An 18,516-nucleotide genomic window follows, 5' to 3' on the forward strand; every position below is an offset into this window, starting at 1 on the left:
AATGCCTCCAGGCTTTGAGCTTGACTTTTGTTGCTGAACCCTTATTTAAGTAAAAAAACTAAAGCCATAATTAAAATTGCCTGTGTTAAAAGTCATGGGTGACTTAAAATACTTGGCAAACCTGTGCTTTAAATCAATGTTATGCATGAGTTTATTTTTCATAATAGCTGTGCCACCTGGAAGTTACTGAAGGGTGGCGGATTGTTGTGCAGTTTTTTTATTGCCATGCATAAAGTCAAGGGCCTTCAGCAGCTCTGCAGCTTTGTTGTCAGTTTTCTGAGTGATCTTACCAGCAGGCAGCTGTAGAAAAGGTGCTTGTTCTCCAGAGGCTTAGAAACGTTCTGTCCCAAGTGCCAGGCTCCAGAGAGGCTTCTACTTCTCAGAGGTGCATGTAGGAGGGTGTGATGATGTCATACAACCTTAATTTTATTTACCCTGACTCCCAAAGAAATCAAAGCTTTTGTTCCATAGAGGCTTAAAAAGTATAAAACATGAAATTTAATACTTCTGTTTGTGATCTGCTTCATCCACAGGATTTTAAAATTTTAACACCTAAACCTGATTGGCATTTCAGGGTTTAAAAGCAGCTAATCAGAAGGTCCCAAACTGCTTTGGCTGTATAGTCAAGTCCTGTTTTGAGTCTTGAGTAACCATAAGCACAACAGTCACTTACTGGTTTTGTTTAAACTTGAATGTTCACAGTTTGAGACGATGCCTAGTGAGATTTTGTGTGTTTCTGTGTGTATAACTCAAACTCCTAATACTAAGGAGTCTTTAATTGTTCAAGAAAATATAACCTCTTGCAGCCTGAAAGGCATGGGCTGCTTTACAATCATCTAAAATGTGGTAGAACAGAAAAAAGTTTTTTGTGGTGTCAGCATTCTTCCTTGGTGCAGAAAGCCTCTTAAAAAACTGGCAGATTTTCTTTTGCTATCTATTCTTTTCCTATTTGGCCAATACTGCCTTTCCTTTTGCTTTTTCCCTCCACATTTAGTGGAGCTGCAATGAACACTGCTGGTTTTCTGTTTGACAACAGCAGATTCAACTTACATAATAGCTGTTTCTCATGCCAGGACACTCTCGTTGATGCTGGTGCATAAACAAGGTCAGCTGAGTGCAGGGAACAGGGTATTCAACTGCTGCTGAGGAACTGTGGTATTTTTGTGGGTCACCAGAAATAGCTGTGCTGCTGAAATAATTTCTCCAAGGACTTGTGGAAGTTTACTCCTAGGTGCTGGAGAACCAAAAGCTGTAGCTGTGCTACTGACCTAGGAAAGAGCTATCCCAGCAGCACTTTATTGGTCCTCCATGCTGCCAAAACAGGGGGCTTCTGATAGAATGAGCAATTGTTTGCTGAGTGTCCTAATACAAAGCAAAATTTAAATCTGTACAGCCCCCACAGCTGGGTTTCTTAGAGGACACTATGAGTTTGACAAACCTAAATGCAGTGGCTAAACTAGTGTGGTTTTTTAGTCCTTTTGGGATGCTTTGTTTCCTCAGCAGAGGCCAGTAAAACAAACCCATGCCATTTACATGCTGCTTGTTGGAAAAGGGAATGTGCAGCATAAACCAGGGCTTTGACTGGTGCCCAGTGCAGCCAGATGACTTTTCATTTCCTTTCCATGTTCTTTGGCCCAGGTCCATGGGCTGTCCTCTCTCCCTTGGCTGCAGTGCAGGCTGGAGTGACAGATCATGCTCAAGGCTTGTTCATGGCAAAGCAGTGCATGCACTCCCATTGTCATTTATTCCTGACAGGTTAATGACATTTTTCTGCTTCTCAAGATGTTGTCATAGGAGTTTTTAGTGTTTATGTGTGTTGTACAAGTTAAGAATGTGTATTTACTAATTTTGTAAATGAGTTCTGTCTTTGGCAGTATCCTTAATCCTATTCTTCTTGCTGGCATCAGGAAATAAATTTGGCTTTTGGTACAGTATGTAACTTGGAGCAAGAATTAATCCTCCTCTTAACATTGTAATAACTTTAAAGAACCACTTGCTTACCTGTAGTTAAATAGGTCTTTGAACTGGAATCATTAACTTCAAATATTTAACAACTTGCTGCTGCTTGCTTTTCAGAGGTCTCTCCCCACATAGTCATTTCAGAGACTAATGCCTTTCTTATTTAGATAATGCTATTAGCTTTTCCTATTTCATGCTGAGGAGTTTAAGCACTTCCCTTTAGAAGTCTCCAATGTCTGTACTTTCATCTTCAGATTTTATGAAATCTGAGGTGTCATTTCTATTTTTAGTCTAATCCTTGAAGGAAGTATGAAACTACTTTAACTTCTAGGAATGATTGTGCTTCTGCACAAATATGGAGAAAGTTCAGTAACAAATGGAACTTATGTTCTTTAGCTCTTTTTGAGTTACTTTAGATTTCTGTTTATTATCTTGGAGAAGTTTTCCTGTTTTGTTTCAGCAGGTGATTTTTGGTCTTGTGGCTAAATCTTCTGAAATTTATTGAGTGAAGAGGTTTCCTGTAGCGTTCTGATGTGTTCACAGTATTTTTCTGATCAGACAGAAAACACTCAGATCATTGGATAAAAAACTGCAGCGAGCTGCACCTCCTATCCCCTATAACTTGAGGGGGAGAGCAGGCTGTGGGTGCATTTTGAGGATTGGAAGGGGAAAAGGAGCCCCTGATGTCTCTGTGGCCTTAGTACAGCAGGGTGATGGCAAGTGCTGGTGTGACTGCACCACGAGGCTCCTGTTTCCAACAGTGGCTCATCCTTGGGGGGAAGACTTTGAGAGCAGGACAGGCCTGTAGTGGTGCATCTCATGAATGTTTTTCATGTCCAGCAGTTTTGGCTGTGAGAATTCCTGCATCAGGCATTTCTGTTATGTGCAGCTCTCAGCAGCTGGCATGTTGTCAGCATAGATGAGTGCCTCTTGCAGCAGGGATTTCTCCAGCTTACCTGCTCATTGTTCTGGAGAGCCACAACATAGTACAGGATGGGATGGTTAAGTGAGACTTTTTGTGCCTATTTGATTACTTATTGGGAAAAAAAATCACTTGGGTCTGGTCCTGCAGCTCACTTAACTACTTCAGCTAAAATGGCTTTGCCTTCCTGCTCTTGGCATCAGCCCCATGTGACAGATACCCATCAGATCCCATGATTGACCACTTATGTCTGAGGCAGTTGCAACTATAAATCTTACTGTCACAATTTGAGAAATGGGAACTTTATCTCCCTTGGAGTGTCAAGTCCCACTTTTCCAGAAGGATAATGTTATTTATATCTGGGTTCTGTCTTTGAAATTATAACTTACGTGTACTGAGTTATGGAAAAAGTTTTTAATTTTAGTATCACTGTAGTCAAAACTGACCTCAATGCTCTGTGTGGTGCAGTGGTGGGATGCAAGTCGTGCTCTCTTCTAAACTGCACTTTACAGTGGCTCCAAAACCCACAAGTGACACCAGAATGAAGACGTGCTTCAGAGCACTGGTGTTTGCCATTAGGCTTCCCATTCCCATCAGGTTTAGCTGTTACCTTCCTCTCCAAGTTCCTCCAAGGATAGTTCAGAGCACATAAAATAAGCCCCTGTGCTAAACTCCTTAAGTTAAGCTTGCTATCCTCTTTCTCCTGATTGTAGATTACTGGTTTACAGTCCATGGATTCTTTAGAGCAGCAAGTGTAACTACATTTACTGCTGCTATATAAGGGGTGAGCAGCCCAACCAGAAACCCTTGGGGGAAAAAGGGTGAAGACAAAGACAGAGTGTGTTGAGGCTTGCTTACACACACTACAGCCAACTCCTTTAATACCACCTCATTTATCAGCTGTTCTAATGGAAGTCAGGGGGATGTGGGTGTGTTAAGCTTTGGTTTTTAAATGTCTCCAGTACAGAAGATACTTAAATTTTCATTTGCCAAGATGAACTTCCAACATTATATATATAGAAATTCAGTAGTTTAATTGGATGGAAATAGAGATGCAAAGAGAGAGGTAGTTTTCCACAGGATGTCTTTGACCATCTAACTTGTTCTTAAATTGCCTATATTTATAGGTTGACAATCTGTAAAGTGTATGAAAATTCCTTCTTTTAGTAAGAAGTACAGTGGAAGGGACAAGAATCTGCACAGCTCTGCTCAGAAGAAAACCAAAGTCTTGACACTTGTCTATGAAATGTCTTTCCTCCAAACTCAACATATTGATGAGTCCTAATCTTAATGCTCACAAAGCACAGCAAGTATACAAAGAATGGTGATGAACACTGCTGTGTTAACTGGTTAAGTGTAATGCTTCCTTTTCAGCTAATCTGTAACTAGTAGTAATATGCAGATATTGCATATAAACAACATTTTTCCGTAAAATTTCATGTACTTGATGTTTGAGAAATCCCTTCTTTGTCTGAAACTGCTCCATAGAGAGGAGCAGAGTAAGTAGAGAAATTAATTTGTCTGAAGCCTTGTTTGTATGTAGCTTTTATTTTATCAGATGAAAGGAGTTGCCTGTTATTTGCATGTTTAATAACAAGGTTCATCCTTCATACCGGTCTGTTAAGAAAAACTAGTGGAATTTCAGAAATCTGCATAATTAAATCCAAAGGTGTATGAAAATGAATAGCCTTGAAAGAAAAGTCTGCAGATTCTAGTGTGAAGCTAAGTGTATTATTTGATACTATTGGACAGAGAAGACAGGACTATATGGAGGCTTTACCATCAAGTAACTGCTACTGATACTTAATTTTTATTAAGAAATAATTTGGTTTTACAGTTAAGACCTTGTAGAGTATAAAACATCACTGTGGACTTCAGGCAAACAGGGAGGATGTTTTGGGTATTAGGTAATGGTCACAGCTGCTTCATGTTCTTCCAGAAATAGTTTTCTGACACTTGTGTCCAAAAAGGATATGTTTATAGGTGTTCATAGTGTCTGGAAGGAAACTGAAAAAATAAGAATCTTTGAATTTTTAGATGGAGTAAAAAAGCAGCCCCATCAACTTACTTATTTAGTACTTGATAGAGACAGGCTGAGTTATCCTAGGTAGGTCTCTTTTATTTGGTAGTGGGGCAGGTTTATTTTTTGTCCTGGTTTCTCCCCCCAGCCATGCTTATGAGCTCCCTATGTTAGCCTGTATTTCAGTGGCAGTGACTGAAGAACAGGAGCAGAAGGGAACTGCAAAGGTCCAATAGAATAATAATGGAATAATCTGCCTTTGGGAAACAGACTGATGGTGAAAGCCCAAGTGCCACAGGGTCAGGGTTTGGGGTGGTAACTACCTTAGCTCATTTGGAGTCCTTGTTCCTATTCTGTATTTTAAATCTTAGAATGCTAACTTTTATCTCTCTGTTTTTCAAAACTCTTGAACCTGAAGTGGTATTTTGGGTGGGATATATAAGCAGAGTAATCACATAACCTAGGAAAATTGGTTTGAGTTTCTCTCACTTTGAGGTGCTGAGAAGTACAGAACTGAACTCTAAAAGAACAGAAGGGATTTTGCCATAGTTGCATAAATCACAAGAACTATGACAAGTCACAAGAAATATTTTGTATTTTAAGGTTTACATACCTTTGTCTTCCTCTGTGTAGATGTTGATTTTTTTTCACTCAATTGCAATAAATATTGCTTTTGTTCCATGTTTTCTAAATTCACTGCTTGGTCTTATTCCTCAGGAAGCTGCTGTTCTAGAGTGGATACTTACCAACTCCTGGACCTTTTTCAATGACCAATTAAAAATGTACCTCTGAGAAAGCAATAATACCTTATGTGTAGAAGCTCACTCTTAGGATTAGGCTTACTTTTCTTCTCAGTGTGTAAAAGCAGGATGTAAAATTAAATATTTCACTCTGAGATGTACTGTGCATCCATCTTGGAAATTAAATTGCCAGAGATTTAGCTCCTTTACAGAAAAATGCCTGTTGTACCTTGATTAAAAGTTTGTATCACCTATAGCATTTAGTAGTATATATTAATGTTCTTTAGATGGAGGGCCTTGTTTCTTTGGAGTAGACTTTGCTCACCAGAATATTTAACTTTTCAGAAACCCAATTCTCCTACAGAAATTAATATATTGTTAATACCTTCTAGTTAGTAATGTAAAGTTGTTTGTTAATACTACTTTTCACTTATTTGGAGTCTTTTTTGTTTATTTCAGGGTGCAGTCTCTGGGTCAGTTCAGGCTTCAGATCGACTTATGAAAGAACTCAGGGATATATATAGATCACAGAGTTATAAAACAGGTAAATGCCTCAGATTTCCCTCTTTAAAATATACTTTAAATGAATTCTCTTGGGAAATACTTGCTGTTAACTTCTCTGTGTTTTGTTGTCCTGTGTTTGTATATAAGTGCATGTTTATGTGTGCACATATGTAAAAATACATAGATACATTATGTATACTCTTAGTACATAAAGTAGTTTATTTGTGGAGAAAAGTCAGAACATAGATTCCTTGCAATAATGATGTGAATTACAGTGGTAAACAAGCTTGTATTTTAAATTAGTTTGAGTAATGAGCAGTGATTATATCGAGGTAGTGGATGGCTGTTGCATTTATTCCTTATAGGAGCTGTAGCTAAAGTAGCTCAGCAAAGGATTCAGCAAATTGAATTGCCTGAGTGTTACTGTGTGAGAAATAGAAATTACATGGATTTTGGGCAAGTTGTATTCCTCCAGGTCAAATAGAAAACTCCATCACTGTAGCCAGGTGTCAGACCCTGGTGCAGGCCAGGGTGAGAACAGGAGGAATGCCTATTTAGGGAGTCAGTATAAACTTAAAAGCATTCTCACTTTTCTGGACTTGTGTCCATATTTATTTCTAGTGGACTTAAGCCTCACTTGATGATGCCATTTTAATCATGTGTAAAAGAACAGAGGTGAAGAGACAATAGGTTCCTGTTTTGACTTGTCATATTTAACTTTTAGGTCAATTGTTTCATGTGTGGAAATGCTGGGGACAGTGGTAAAATGTCTGGGGTATAAATTTGATGAGGTGACCTAGTGTTGATCCAATGCAGCCTCCTTCTTTTAGCTTTGTTACAACTGGGTGCTCGCCAGTGTGCCCCAATGACCCCTGTCTGGGAAGGAATGGATTAGTGGGTCTAGGGAGGAGCTGGAAGCAGGTCTGTGTGAAGTCATGGGGGATGCTTGACTGCCCAGTTTTGACCTTCAGGGTTTGTTTTGGTGGTCAGAGCTAAGGCTGGCTCTAACAAACCAGACTGTAAAGAGTGCTGTGGGGTGCTCAGTCATGTGGTGGCACCACTGGGGTCAGCCAGGGGCCCCTGGCTAGCTGTGGTTTGAGGGGAGGGCTTAGACTCTCTAATAATAATGCCATTTCTTGGCTTTAGATAAACAAGACTTAATGAGTTGCAAAAGACTGATCTTGGTGTAGGAAAGCGTACTCTGAATTATGAGCAAGAGCAAATCTTGCTAAACTTTACAGAAGGATGAGGTTCTAAAGGGTGGGGGCAGTAACTTAGAGCTTATGACTTTGGAAATATGTAAAAACACTGCAGCTGGATGCCTCATGTTGATCTCTAAAACATGGTAATGAAGTAGTGTCAAGTGGAGGTTGACACTACAAAGGTGATGGCAATTCTGCTTTGAAACACCGTCCTACTGACACATTTATTACATTGTGCCAGTAAATTGATGCTGTTTGTTATAAAACCTGCCTGGATTAATTCCTTATGGTTTCATTTATTCTTCGACCTTGAGTAAATTGATGTTCTTGGTTCTTTATTTTGCACAAAACTCCTGCTTTCATAGCCTAGTTCTGCCTTTTGTTAGGCAACTGTCACCACGTGCACAGGCTGTGGCAGGTAATTGGCTTTTTTAATGTCATTTTTGTTAGAGTACTTGCCCCATGGTCCATTTTACCCTAAATTTAATTTCTTCCTGCTAATGCACAAAGGGAACCATTGTGAAACTCCCAGGTTCTTGCAACTGTTGCAAGGTAATTTAATGCTGTTTTCATTTCTTTGTAAAACAAGCCAGAAAGGCTAAGGCTGATTTTTTGGTAGGTAAGGATCACTTTATTTAGTTTTCATGAGGTTACATGTTTTTAGGACTGACTGTAGAACACTGGGAGTTCTGAAGTGAATAATACTTGGAGCAATAGTATTTTATTTTTTTTTCTTTTCTCTTGGACTGTTTTATAAAAAAGTACTATTAAAAGACAGTGGCCTCAACTCTAGCTGTGCATTCAAGCAGGTATCTATTTTAGAAATTAATTTCCTTTATCAAATGAAGCAGTGCTGGTGGAGTTCAAGCAAAAGATTACAAACTTGCCCTCAACAGCCAAGTTGCTTATCTACCTGGGAAATCTAGGGGAAGAATTGCCCTTAAAGAAACAGAAAATAATTTTCTTATGAGCTGACAGAAGCAAAAAATACTCCAGAAAATTAAGATACTCTGTTGTGAATTAGTTTCATTAGTGTGTTCAGATAATGGGAGCCATAAGTCCTGTAAAACAAGATTATCTCATTTCCACATATCAGATTGGAGATTCACAAATGACTTGATGTAATTTAAGGGATTGGGAAAGGAGGGCAGGAAACAAAGTATTTGGGGACATTAAATGAAATCTTTTCTGTTCATATCTTTAGCATCTGTTTTATTCAGATACAGTTCATATGGACTTCAATTCCCTGGTTTTATCCAAAGACTCTATGGGATTTACTTTTTAAGATAGTAATGTTGCCCTAAGTAAGATGTTGCCTCTGTTTTGAAAAGAATTGTTTTTCTTTCTACATTTCAATTTCTTACTTTTTTGCTTGCTTCACGGTTCTGTGGGTTTCTTTCTACTTGATCACCTTTGAGTAATAAAACCTCCACCCAATCTTGTATTTAAGCAAGAGGAACCTACCTTGATTCCTTTCCTAAATTAAGGACTTGTCCTTATTTTAAAACTGCTGTTAGTAAGTTAAATTATTAAATTATTTTAAATTATTTTTATTAATAGTAATAATAAATTAATTATTAAAAATTAATTTAAATTATTTTTGACAGGAACCTTTGTTCTCTCACTGTCAAAATTACAAAAAACCCACATAAATTCCTTCCAAGTAACATCCCCTTGATTATTCAGAAAACCCCAAACACCCTCCCTCAGCTTTGGATGGTGTTAAGTAGCTTCTGTATCAAGCCCTGGTGTCCCCTTGCTGCTGCTCCTGAGGAGACACAGATGCTGTTTGGCTGCCTGAGGCTGCAGGAGTGTCTTGCACTGGTGTTCTGAGAACCCTCCTGCAGCTTCTGCCTTAGGTGCAGTACAGCCCTTGGGGGTACAGCTCTTCCTGCTGGGGAAGTGTCTGGGCCTTGGAGCTGGAGTGGGACAGGAGCTGTGGCTGAGGACAGGAGGCTCAGGATGATGGGAGGAGGGCAGGAGTGGGGCTGAAGGCTTAGTGAGTGGACAAAGGGATGGAAGGTTGTCAGGGTCTCCAGCTGCTCACAGTGACCCTGAGATACCTTAGAAAGTCTCTTTTCCCAGCCTGGCAGTCAAAGGAGTCAGGGCTCTTCATTTCTCAGTCTCAAGGTTGTTTATTGTTTCTTATCTATAAAACTCTTTCTCCTGCCCTGCTGAGGTCAGCTCAGCAGGACAGACAGAGGCACTCTGCCTGCCCCCAGGGTGGTGTTATGTCTTTATACTAAAAACTACATGTACAATGTTTGCAATTATTTTCCAATACCCATCACCTATGTTAGACAGTGAGCTTCTACTCTAAACCAATCCAAAAGTGCTAACATCACAGCAGAAGATGGAGGCCAAGAAGAAGAAGCAGAAAGGCTGGACATGCCCAGTTCCCTCCATCTTGCCTCCTCAACCCCCATTCTAGAAACCCCAAAATCTACTTTTCCACCCCATGATAACTTCACTATTATTCTACCTAAACTGTTGTGGCTTGCAGATCTTCATCTAAGGTTGGTGATTTGCTCCACGGGTCATAATCAAACCCAGAGGTGTTTTGGGCTCTGTGCCAGGGTCTCTGAGCCCCCTGGCAGGGGTCTGGGCTGCTCAGGACAGCCAGAGGGATGCCCTGGGTTCCCACAGAAGGTCTCTTGTGATCCTTCATTGTTTAGCACAGTGTCAGGAGCCTTACTGTAACTTACTGCCTTCTCTGTAATAAGTATTGTTTGCTCCCACTTGGATGCAGGTGGAGGAAAATACTGTGGATGCAATAGTGGAATAGATTTGTCATTAATGGGAGTTGACAGTGAGCAGAGTTCTGAATGTCAACTCTTTTGTTATTACATCAGAGCAGTACAAATTGAAATTCTTACAGTTTGTGACTTACACTAAGGTCAGTTCAGAAAATAGTGTCCTTGGATCTGGGGAATTGGAAAAAGGCCTTAATAGCTCCTTTGGTTGCTCCTCAAACAGAGATGCTGTGTCCCTGAAGTAGCTACTGATTAAAAGGGACATGGATAGCACAGTGAGCATGTGTTCAGGCCTACATTTTTATTTCTAGACATAGAACAATCAGAAATTGTGCTCTTGGCTGCAGTACCCACTTGTTAGTGGCACTCAGAAAGGAGAACCAAGCATGGGTGCTTTAACCTGTGTGCCAAGTTTTGAAATGCTGTAGAAATTACGGTGTCTGCACAGCTTGAAATGTCAGGGGTACTCCAAGTACTAATGCTTATAAGCTTCAACTGTAAGATTATTTTTATGCTAGAATAGTAAAACTCAGAAATTATTATCCCCCATTCCTTGGGAAGAATGTGGTGACTGCAGTCTGGTGGTTGTATTGCCTTCAGAAATTCTAGGCAAGTTCCTGATTTGTATATGGCTTCCAAATAATTAGGTCAGCAACAAGGATGCTGTTAATTATTAGGCCAAGTAACAAGTTTAATAATAGTGGATTAGTCTATATGCATGAATATTCTGTGAAAGAGGAAGTTTAATTTCTGTACATGACTGATACCATGCTCTAAATCTTGCTGGGTGGTTAAAGATTTATTGCTTTTTCCAGAGCTGCTTGTGAATTTATGCAGAGAGGAAGCTTTGAATGTACAAGAAAATGGCAGATAATTTCCATCCTTCCCTGGGAAATGAACTGCACAACTGTTGTTTAACATGCTTAAAACAACCAGGCCACTGAAAGTCACCAGCTGGCTCCCACAGACCACTCCATTCTTTAGATGCCTCTTTCTGGCTTCCTCAGTCATGTTGGGAATGTGCTTCATCCACTGCTGTATCTCCTTTTTGTTGGGTTTCTACTGCATACACTGCCCTGTGTGCTGTCCTGGTCTGTCTGTACTGATGAGAACCTGGGAAACACTGCTGCACACTCACACTGTGTTGTGAAATGTCTAAAAACACATTGGTGGTGTACTGGGTGTAAAATACAGTGAGTAATAAGCAAGCTGGAGTTGTTGGTGTGGAAGGTTTGAAGGTGAAATGGTTAAGTATCAGAAAAACAATTGATTAATGTGGAATTTTTTAATAGAAATGAAAATACTTTTTCCTTGTAGCTCCTCAGAAGTGCATCTGCTACTGGAGGAAGGATGTGCCTCAGTATCCTGCCCATTGCTTATACCTGCTGACAGTATTCAAATTTAAAGCAAAGAATGATTTTGCTAAGTTTGCTATCTACACTTTTAGTGCATAATTAATTCCATCTAATATTTCTACAGGGATATATTCAGTGGAACTGGTAAATGACAGCTTGTATGAATGGCATGTTAAGCTTCTCAAGTAAGTTAATAAAGTTTTTACGTGTTCTGTACAATCTTGTTTTAGTATTGCTGGAGAGATTCTTTTGATAATTGAGTATCTCTAGCCATAGTATATAAATCACCATTACATTATATGCCATAGCATATGATCACCATTACTGTAGTAGTACAGTAAGAGTAATTGTAGCCACTAAATAGTGGCTGTAATTCTGATACATAGAAACATCTAGAGATAGACCAGTAGTGATTGAGCTGGCAAAAAGACAGACCTGCTTTTCTCTGCCAGTGCTATGTGTATTGCATTAAGTGTCATTACTATTCAATTCTAAAACTGCTCCAAAATATGCAGCCTTAAATGATGAAAATTCTTTTCAAGAATTTTTGCATTGATTTTATTTTTGTTTTGAATGACAGGGAAATCCAGCTTCTAGTTGCACTTAAGATGTAGGAAAGAACATAATGAGTGTCATTAGTTGTTTATTTCTATTAGTTGTTTATTTCTATTAGTTGTTTATTTCTATTAGTTGTTTATTTCTGTTCAGTTAAACAGACACACAGGACTGAAACTTGTAGCTATCACAAAAATGTGAATTATATAATTCTATGTACCTTGTCTCCTGTCATTGCCTATACCAAGTGAAAAGCAGTACATAACTCACCTTCTTACATCCATAGTCCTGTAACTTCAATCCTAGAGGTGTTAGAGTGGAATTATTCCTGGTAACAGGATCATCTGCTGGCATCCCTATACAGTGCCCTAAAGGAAGGAGGAGCCTACCCAGGCTGTGCTGGGTGGCTGCAGCAGCTGGCAGTGGATGGAAGAGCTTCCATGGGTTCAGAGATGTCCTGGGGGAGAAGGACAGAGGCTGTTTTTTCAGCACAGTAGTTGACCTGCGTGTAGGAATTGTTGCCTTGTGCAACCTGGGTCACCAGCTGCTGAAATAGTTTTGTTTCCTTCTTAGTGTAATCATGGGCATGTAGAGGTTTTGAGGCTGAAAGTGGCAGGAATGACACATCAGAGAAATCTGTGTCACGTTATTGGAGGCCTTTCCTATTGAGTGTGTCTGTAACCAAGTGCTCAAACCATGTGCAGTGATTTGAAATCTCTGTTCAAGTGATGTGAACAGGTCTCATTTTCTACCTTCAGAAAAGAGGAAATGGAGTACATGCAGCAAATGCCTTCCAGAATGTCTAAGAAAAGAATTGTTGTGTTTGTTTATTGCAGCAAAAAGTGTCTGGAAACAAATGCACTATGTGCAGAGTAGCTGAGGGGTAGATGTGCAGAGGAAAGAGCCCATGTGAGGAAGGAACAGTATTGTTACTTAGAACAAATCCCTTTGAACTGGCACAGCAAAAGCCATGGCTTGAAATGAGAGGTTCCTAAGCACTGGAAGATTTTCTTCTGAAATAACTTCACACTGGTAGGATGGGGACCACCTGCCCAAGAAGTTCTGAAATGAGATCTTCCAACTTTGTAGTTTCAGCTGTAGTAGGGGATTAGGTTTAAGGGCCTTTCAGTCCCTTTAGCATCTGCTTTGGCTTGCTGCAGGTGTTTTTGACTAGTCTCTTCTATTTAAAAGCAGATGAGGTGTCAGATTAACCCAGTAGGGTCTGCATTAATGGCCAGGCTGCTAACCACCAGCATTTTGGAACAAACAGTTGCTGAAATTCTGCTGAGCAGAAGCTGCTGGCTTTAGTACTTCTGCTGATGCAGATTGCTTTTAACAGCTGATGCAGAATTACAATTACATATTCCATAAAGGATTCACTAACTATGTGCTGAAAACTAAATGACTACAGTCTTCCTGTTTTTCTCCCCTCTTATTTGAACACAACTGAACTGAAGAGAATTAAAATTGCTCTTTTCAAATAAACAGCTTATTTTGTGCTATGTTTAAGCAACACTTGATAGCCTTGGGAATGTTGTAGCAAGCTTTTATGCTGATCTTGTGGCAAAGTTTTTACTTGGTAAAAGGGGCAATAATTTCCTACATTTCACCCTGAACTGCAATTTCTAAACTACAATTACATAAAGAAAGTATTTAAGAGGAACTACTGTTTTACAGGTATTGAAAATATTAACTTGATCCATGGTCTCCCCCCTGCTGCTTTTACAGGGTTGATCCTGATAGCCCACTGCATAGTGATCTTCAGGTCTTAAAAGAAAAAGAAGGTGTAGAATACATTTTACTCAACTTCTCTTTTAAGGTAAGTGTCTGTAGGGCAAAAAGCTGCAGTTAAATTTGAGGCTTACTATAGAAAATTACTGAAATGACCTTCAGCTGTTACTTGGGTAATAATGGATCTGTGGTCTAAAAAAAAGGGTGGGAAAAGAAAACTAACTTTTAAGTTAATCTCTGAAGCTTCCCAAAAAAAGCTTTTTAGCCAATACTATGGAAAGTGAATTTTTACACAACTGAAAAATTGTAGTACTTCAAATCTGATTTGACAAATAAGGCTATTGAAATACTTTCTGATTGGGAAGCAATGTCACAGTATTTTCCTTAACCTGTTTTTTTATTTTTCTTCCCAGGATAACTTCCCTTTTGATCCTCCCTTTGTGCGAGTGGTGTCTCCTGTGCTCACGGGAGGGTAGGTTTGAGCTGCCCTGCAGAAATTGTGCTTTGTGGTAAAAATGTTACAACCTGAAAAACTCTGTGCCTGCCATATGTGTAAGAACTGACCTCTGGGGGGGGTTAACGTTGCTCTTCCTTCTCCTCTTGTAGGGTGCTTTGGGTTGGTGCTTTGAATGGGTCTTGATTCCTGGGTTGCCTTAAGTTTGCTGTAAAGTCTTACTTGTCTCTCTCTTGCTGGTAGCACTGCCATAAAGTTTTTGTTTAAAAATCCCTCAAATGCTAATCCAAAACCACAAAATTTTGTTGAAAACATGCTCCAAATGTCATCTAAAGCATGTTTGAAGTGCTGTCTGTTGGACTTGTATATATCCATTGGAGAGACAACTAAATTCACCTGCCAAGGCTTTCATGCATCTCCTGGTGACAGGAAATGATACTTGTTTTTGAAAATGCAGTCTGTGATAGCTGGTGCTGCTTCTTATGTGATTTGAATTGTTGTGTATTCTTCTTTAATTCAGTAAATGGTTAGTGCAGTTAAATAGGGTTCCTGAGGGGTGCTGCTATTTCAAAATTAAACAAGCAGACCCAAACACCAAAAAATTCATTGGATTCTAATTTGATTGTAGTCAGACTTCTTTTTAGAATGAAAAAAGGATGGCTTTTCAGTGGTCATTTCCCTCTGAATGTCATATGGATCTATGAGGCATAAATGTCTTGATCATAGAGGAGAATACATTTTGGCAGTGGTAAATTCTCTTCCCTCAGTCCAGCTTTTGTCCTGCTCAGGTTTTCTGCTGAGTCCCAGTAAGCACAATAGATAAAGTATTTTTGAAATTTAAAAAAGGTATTTACATAGAAAGAGCAAGAAAAGATCTGGTTATCTCATGTTATTTTTAAGTGCACCTGCACTGTTTGAAATGGTGTTGAACTTCTTTACACAATTGAATGTTGTTTTCTTTTAGCTACACATCTGTACCATGTATATGTAGAGTAGCCATAAAAAGTAACTTCCCTTTTTCCATGGTCTCTGCAGTTATGCAGAGTAGCTCAGTCAGTGGTTTAAACTAAGTCTAGTTAGCAAATAGCTTTTTTTGTCTCACTATGCTAATTTTCTTTGCCCAGGTATGACATGGCTAACTAGTTACAATATATTACTGGTTAAAGGGCATTTCAGCTTTATGAACAAAGAATTGAACAAACAAGCTGGCAAGAGCTTAAAGTGCTGTGAGCACTTGTACCTTTTTACTAACTGCTGATGGCAAGTATATTTTCTTTCACATTTGTTTCTAGGTATGTCCTAGGTGGAGGTGCATTATGCATGGAACTTCTTACTAAACAGGTGAATATGAGCTCTGTTATCTGGATAATAAAACATGCCTGAAAATAATGAAAATAGGTGCATCTCTTGAGTTGAAGAATCCCTGTGTGGAATAAATTACACATTCCAAAGGAAACATAGTGGAATTAAACCTCAGTCCCACAAGATTTGCCTGGCTGATCTTGTTTGGGATCTTTTCTGCCTTGGCTGGCTTACAGGAGATGTGAGGAAGAGGAGGCAGTGTGAGCAGCTCAGCTTGGAGCTCCCAGATCTCTGTGAGGAAGGCAGCGTGGGGAGTGAGCTCTGGGGAGCAAGACAAGTTGTTTTCTTTTCTAGAAGCCTCTTCAACTGCATAAAGTCAGCTCTGGAGAAGTGAGGAATACAGATGATTGTAGTCATAGATGATTTGTGCAGACAGAGTGATTTTCTCTTTAAAATAAGTAAATTAATGAAGTAACTTACTTACAGGCTCTGGCAGAAACTCTTGTGAGCTCTGGAAGGTAAAGCAATGCCAGAGATGAGCAGAATTCTTACAACTTCTGAGCTGACTTCATTAGAGATCAGTCTTTTCTACTTCTTGGAAAATGGAGTTGTAATTTCTGTTGTGATATTGCTGAAAATATGTCAATGGTGTAAGGATGGAGATTTTTTTGTTCCTGTCTTGCTGTATTTTGGAAATATAATTCAGTCTTTTAATTCTTCTAAGAATTCTTAGTACTAGGACCGTATATAATTCTACAGATTTTCTTTGGAAAATAAATATTAACTGAAAATTAGTAATTGAATCTGGAATGCAGGAAAAAAAAATCCCAAAGCATGTGTTCCAAAACAGATTTGCAAGGTGAGCACAAGAAGTGAGTACATGTTGTATGTTAGCATTCCTTTCCTCCTCCAGGGCTGGAGCAGTGCCTACTCAATAGAATCAGTCATCATGCAGATCAATGCCACTTTAGTCAAAGGAAAAGCCAGAGTACAGTTTGGAGCCAATAAGGTAAATTGTGGTGCTGTGGTTCTCAACTCCACAAATCACTGCTGGCCTTCCATTTACTTGCTGACTTGCATAGAAGGTGCTTAGTGACAGAATTGCAAATATATATATGCATTTCAAATTGTCTGGGGACTCTATAAGTATTTTATTGGCAATTAAATATTTTTTATGTAATTACAAGCGTATGAGGTAGATAAAGCCTTGGGGTGGGCAGGGTAGGCTTTTGCTATCCTTGTATTGGCAAGGGAGGGGAGGGGGAAGGACAATTAGAATTGGGAGGATTTGGAATTTCTGGCTCTAAGAAGGGAATCTTGAAAGCCAGGAATGTTCTAACATTGTGCATGGAGTTTATTTTTAAGCCCACTGTAGAATTTCCTTGTTAGAACTGGTTTTGAGTCTTGCATGTCTAGATGCAGGTTTTTATATGAGTTTTTTTCTCCTTTCAGAATCAATATAATCTAGCAAGAGCACAGCAGTCCTATAAGTCACTAGTACAAATACATGAGAAAAATGGTATGTATATTGCCTCTTTGTTCTTGTCTGCACAGCACCCTGGGAATTGCTGTTTGCCGCAGAGAAACTTGAAGTGACAAAGTGTCTTATTTTGGCTTGGGAAGACCATAAATGTTTCTTCCTTCTTTTTTTCTTGCACTAGAAAAACAGTAGTGCTCAAAGAACTTGACTGAGATCATTGCAACTTTTCCAGTTTACTTGAATGTTGTGTGTGTTCCTGCAGCTTTTGAGAGGCAGCTGCATTTCATGTTCATCCAGTCGATCCAGGAACCTCATTGTTACTGTAGCTTTAGGGACTCTTCATATTGGCAGAGTATCTGCTGGGAGTTTATCCCTTTCCCTGGAAGATTTTGTTTCAATGTGTCAAGAACCTATGTGGAAATATTAATGAAGAGAGAAAGTGGGGAAAAAGACCTGAAACTGAAAAATACAAGTCCAAGTGAGGTGTACTAGCTGGGAAAGTGTACAATAGAATAGGGAAATACCTGTTTCGGTGTGGGCTTTTTTACTCTAAAGTCTCTCCTGCATAAAACAAGTGTACAAGTGCTTCAGGTATAATTGAATTCCCTGTGGCAGTATGAGAAGCCTGAGGCTTTGGAAGGTTTAAGTAGCTTACATGTTACATAAAGGTAGTCAGCAGAATTGGTACTCTGGTCCTGTGATGAGGGAGTCAGTGCAGTTACACTTCTGTGATGTTCAGGGCTCTGGGTTGGACACAGTGTCCTCCAGGAGTTGAGGTTATTGTGAAAGTGTTTGTGTGACTGCAGTGAGCACCTCAATTTCCCTGCTGCTAACACGGGCCAGAACACCTGTACTCTTGGGAGGGAGATCAAAGATCATGACTTGAACATCATCTCCACTTTTACAGTGTTTTGATCTTGCTGTTCACTGAGCCTTTTGCTCTTTTTGTTTGCTACAAAAGCCAGCGTGGCTGCTTACTTGTGTGTGCTACAAGTGATCAGTGCTGCCTCAGGAGCTGAACACAAAGCATTCACAGTACTCAGTGCTGCTGTGAAGGGTGTTTTAAGCTTAGAGCTGCTATGTGCTCTCTGGGCCAGCACAAATAGGCCTTGTAGTCACTGTACACACATTTAAATGAAATGTTACAAGAGGGGCTGGGAGAATTTAGATTGCAGCTCTGGAGGTTACTAGAAAAAGCAGTGCACACCTGATCAGGTATGATTCAGCTGTTAAACTTGCCAAATTATGTCAGGAGACCAGTTATTCAATGGCCATTTCTGAGCTTATTCCTACAGTAAGATTGGCAGAAGTAGGATAAACCGTTTGGTTGCTTGTGCATGGCTAACTCTACACAAAATGGGATTTATATAAGTGTCCCAGTGCAGTCATGTTTGTATGTCTATGTTTTAAGTAGCTTGAAGACTTGGGGGTTTTACCTCTCTTCTGTTAAGTTTGGTTAGAGCAATGTTCCTTCTTCAGCAGCTTCCCCTTGTTGGTGTTCAGCTTGTCCAGCTCAGGATAGCTGCTGTTCACAAATCT

At 39.5% G+C, this 18,516-nt stretch overlaps 1 protein-coding gene across 2 annotated transcripts in view; it reads left to right on the plus strand.

Annotated features, from left to right (window-relative positions):
- The window catches only part of UBE2Q2 (ubiquitin conjugating enzyme E2 Q2), a 45,919-nt gene that overhangs the window by 26,549 nt on the left and 854 nt on the right, over positions 1-18,516 (plus strand). For both annotated transcript variants that reach the window (XM_054642425.2, XM_054642424.2), the window contains 7 exons: positions 6,101-6,185; positions 11,580-11,640; positions 13,739-13,829; positions 14,155-14,213; positions 15,488-15,536; positions 16,411-16,506; positions 16,950-17,016. In XM_054642425.2, coding sequence (XP_054498400.1) covers positions 6,101-6,185; positions 11,580-11,640; positions 13,739-13,829; positions 14,155-14,213; positions 15,488-15,536; positions 16,411-16,506; positions 16,950-17,016 — 508 coding nt within the window. The remainder of the gene's footprint in view (positions 1-6,100; positions 6,186-11,579; positions 11,641-13,738; positions 13,830-14,154; positions 14,214-15,487; positions 15,537-16,410; positions 16,507-16,949; positions 17,017-18,516) is intronic.

This window comes from Agelaius phoeniceus, chromosome 13, assembly GCF_051311805.1.
Source record: "Agelaius phoeniceus isolate bAgePho1 chromosome 13, bAgePho1.hap1, whole genome shotgun sequence".
In the NCBI taxonomy this organism is placed as follows: domain Eukaryota; kingdom Metazoa; phylum Chordata; class Aves; order Passeriformes; family Icteridae; genus Agelaius; species Agelaius phoeniceus.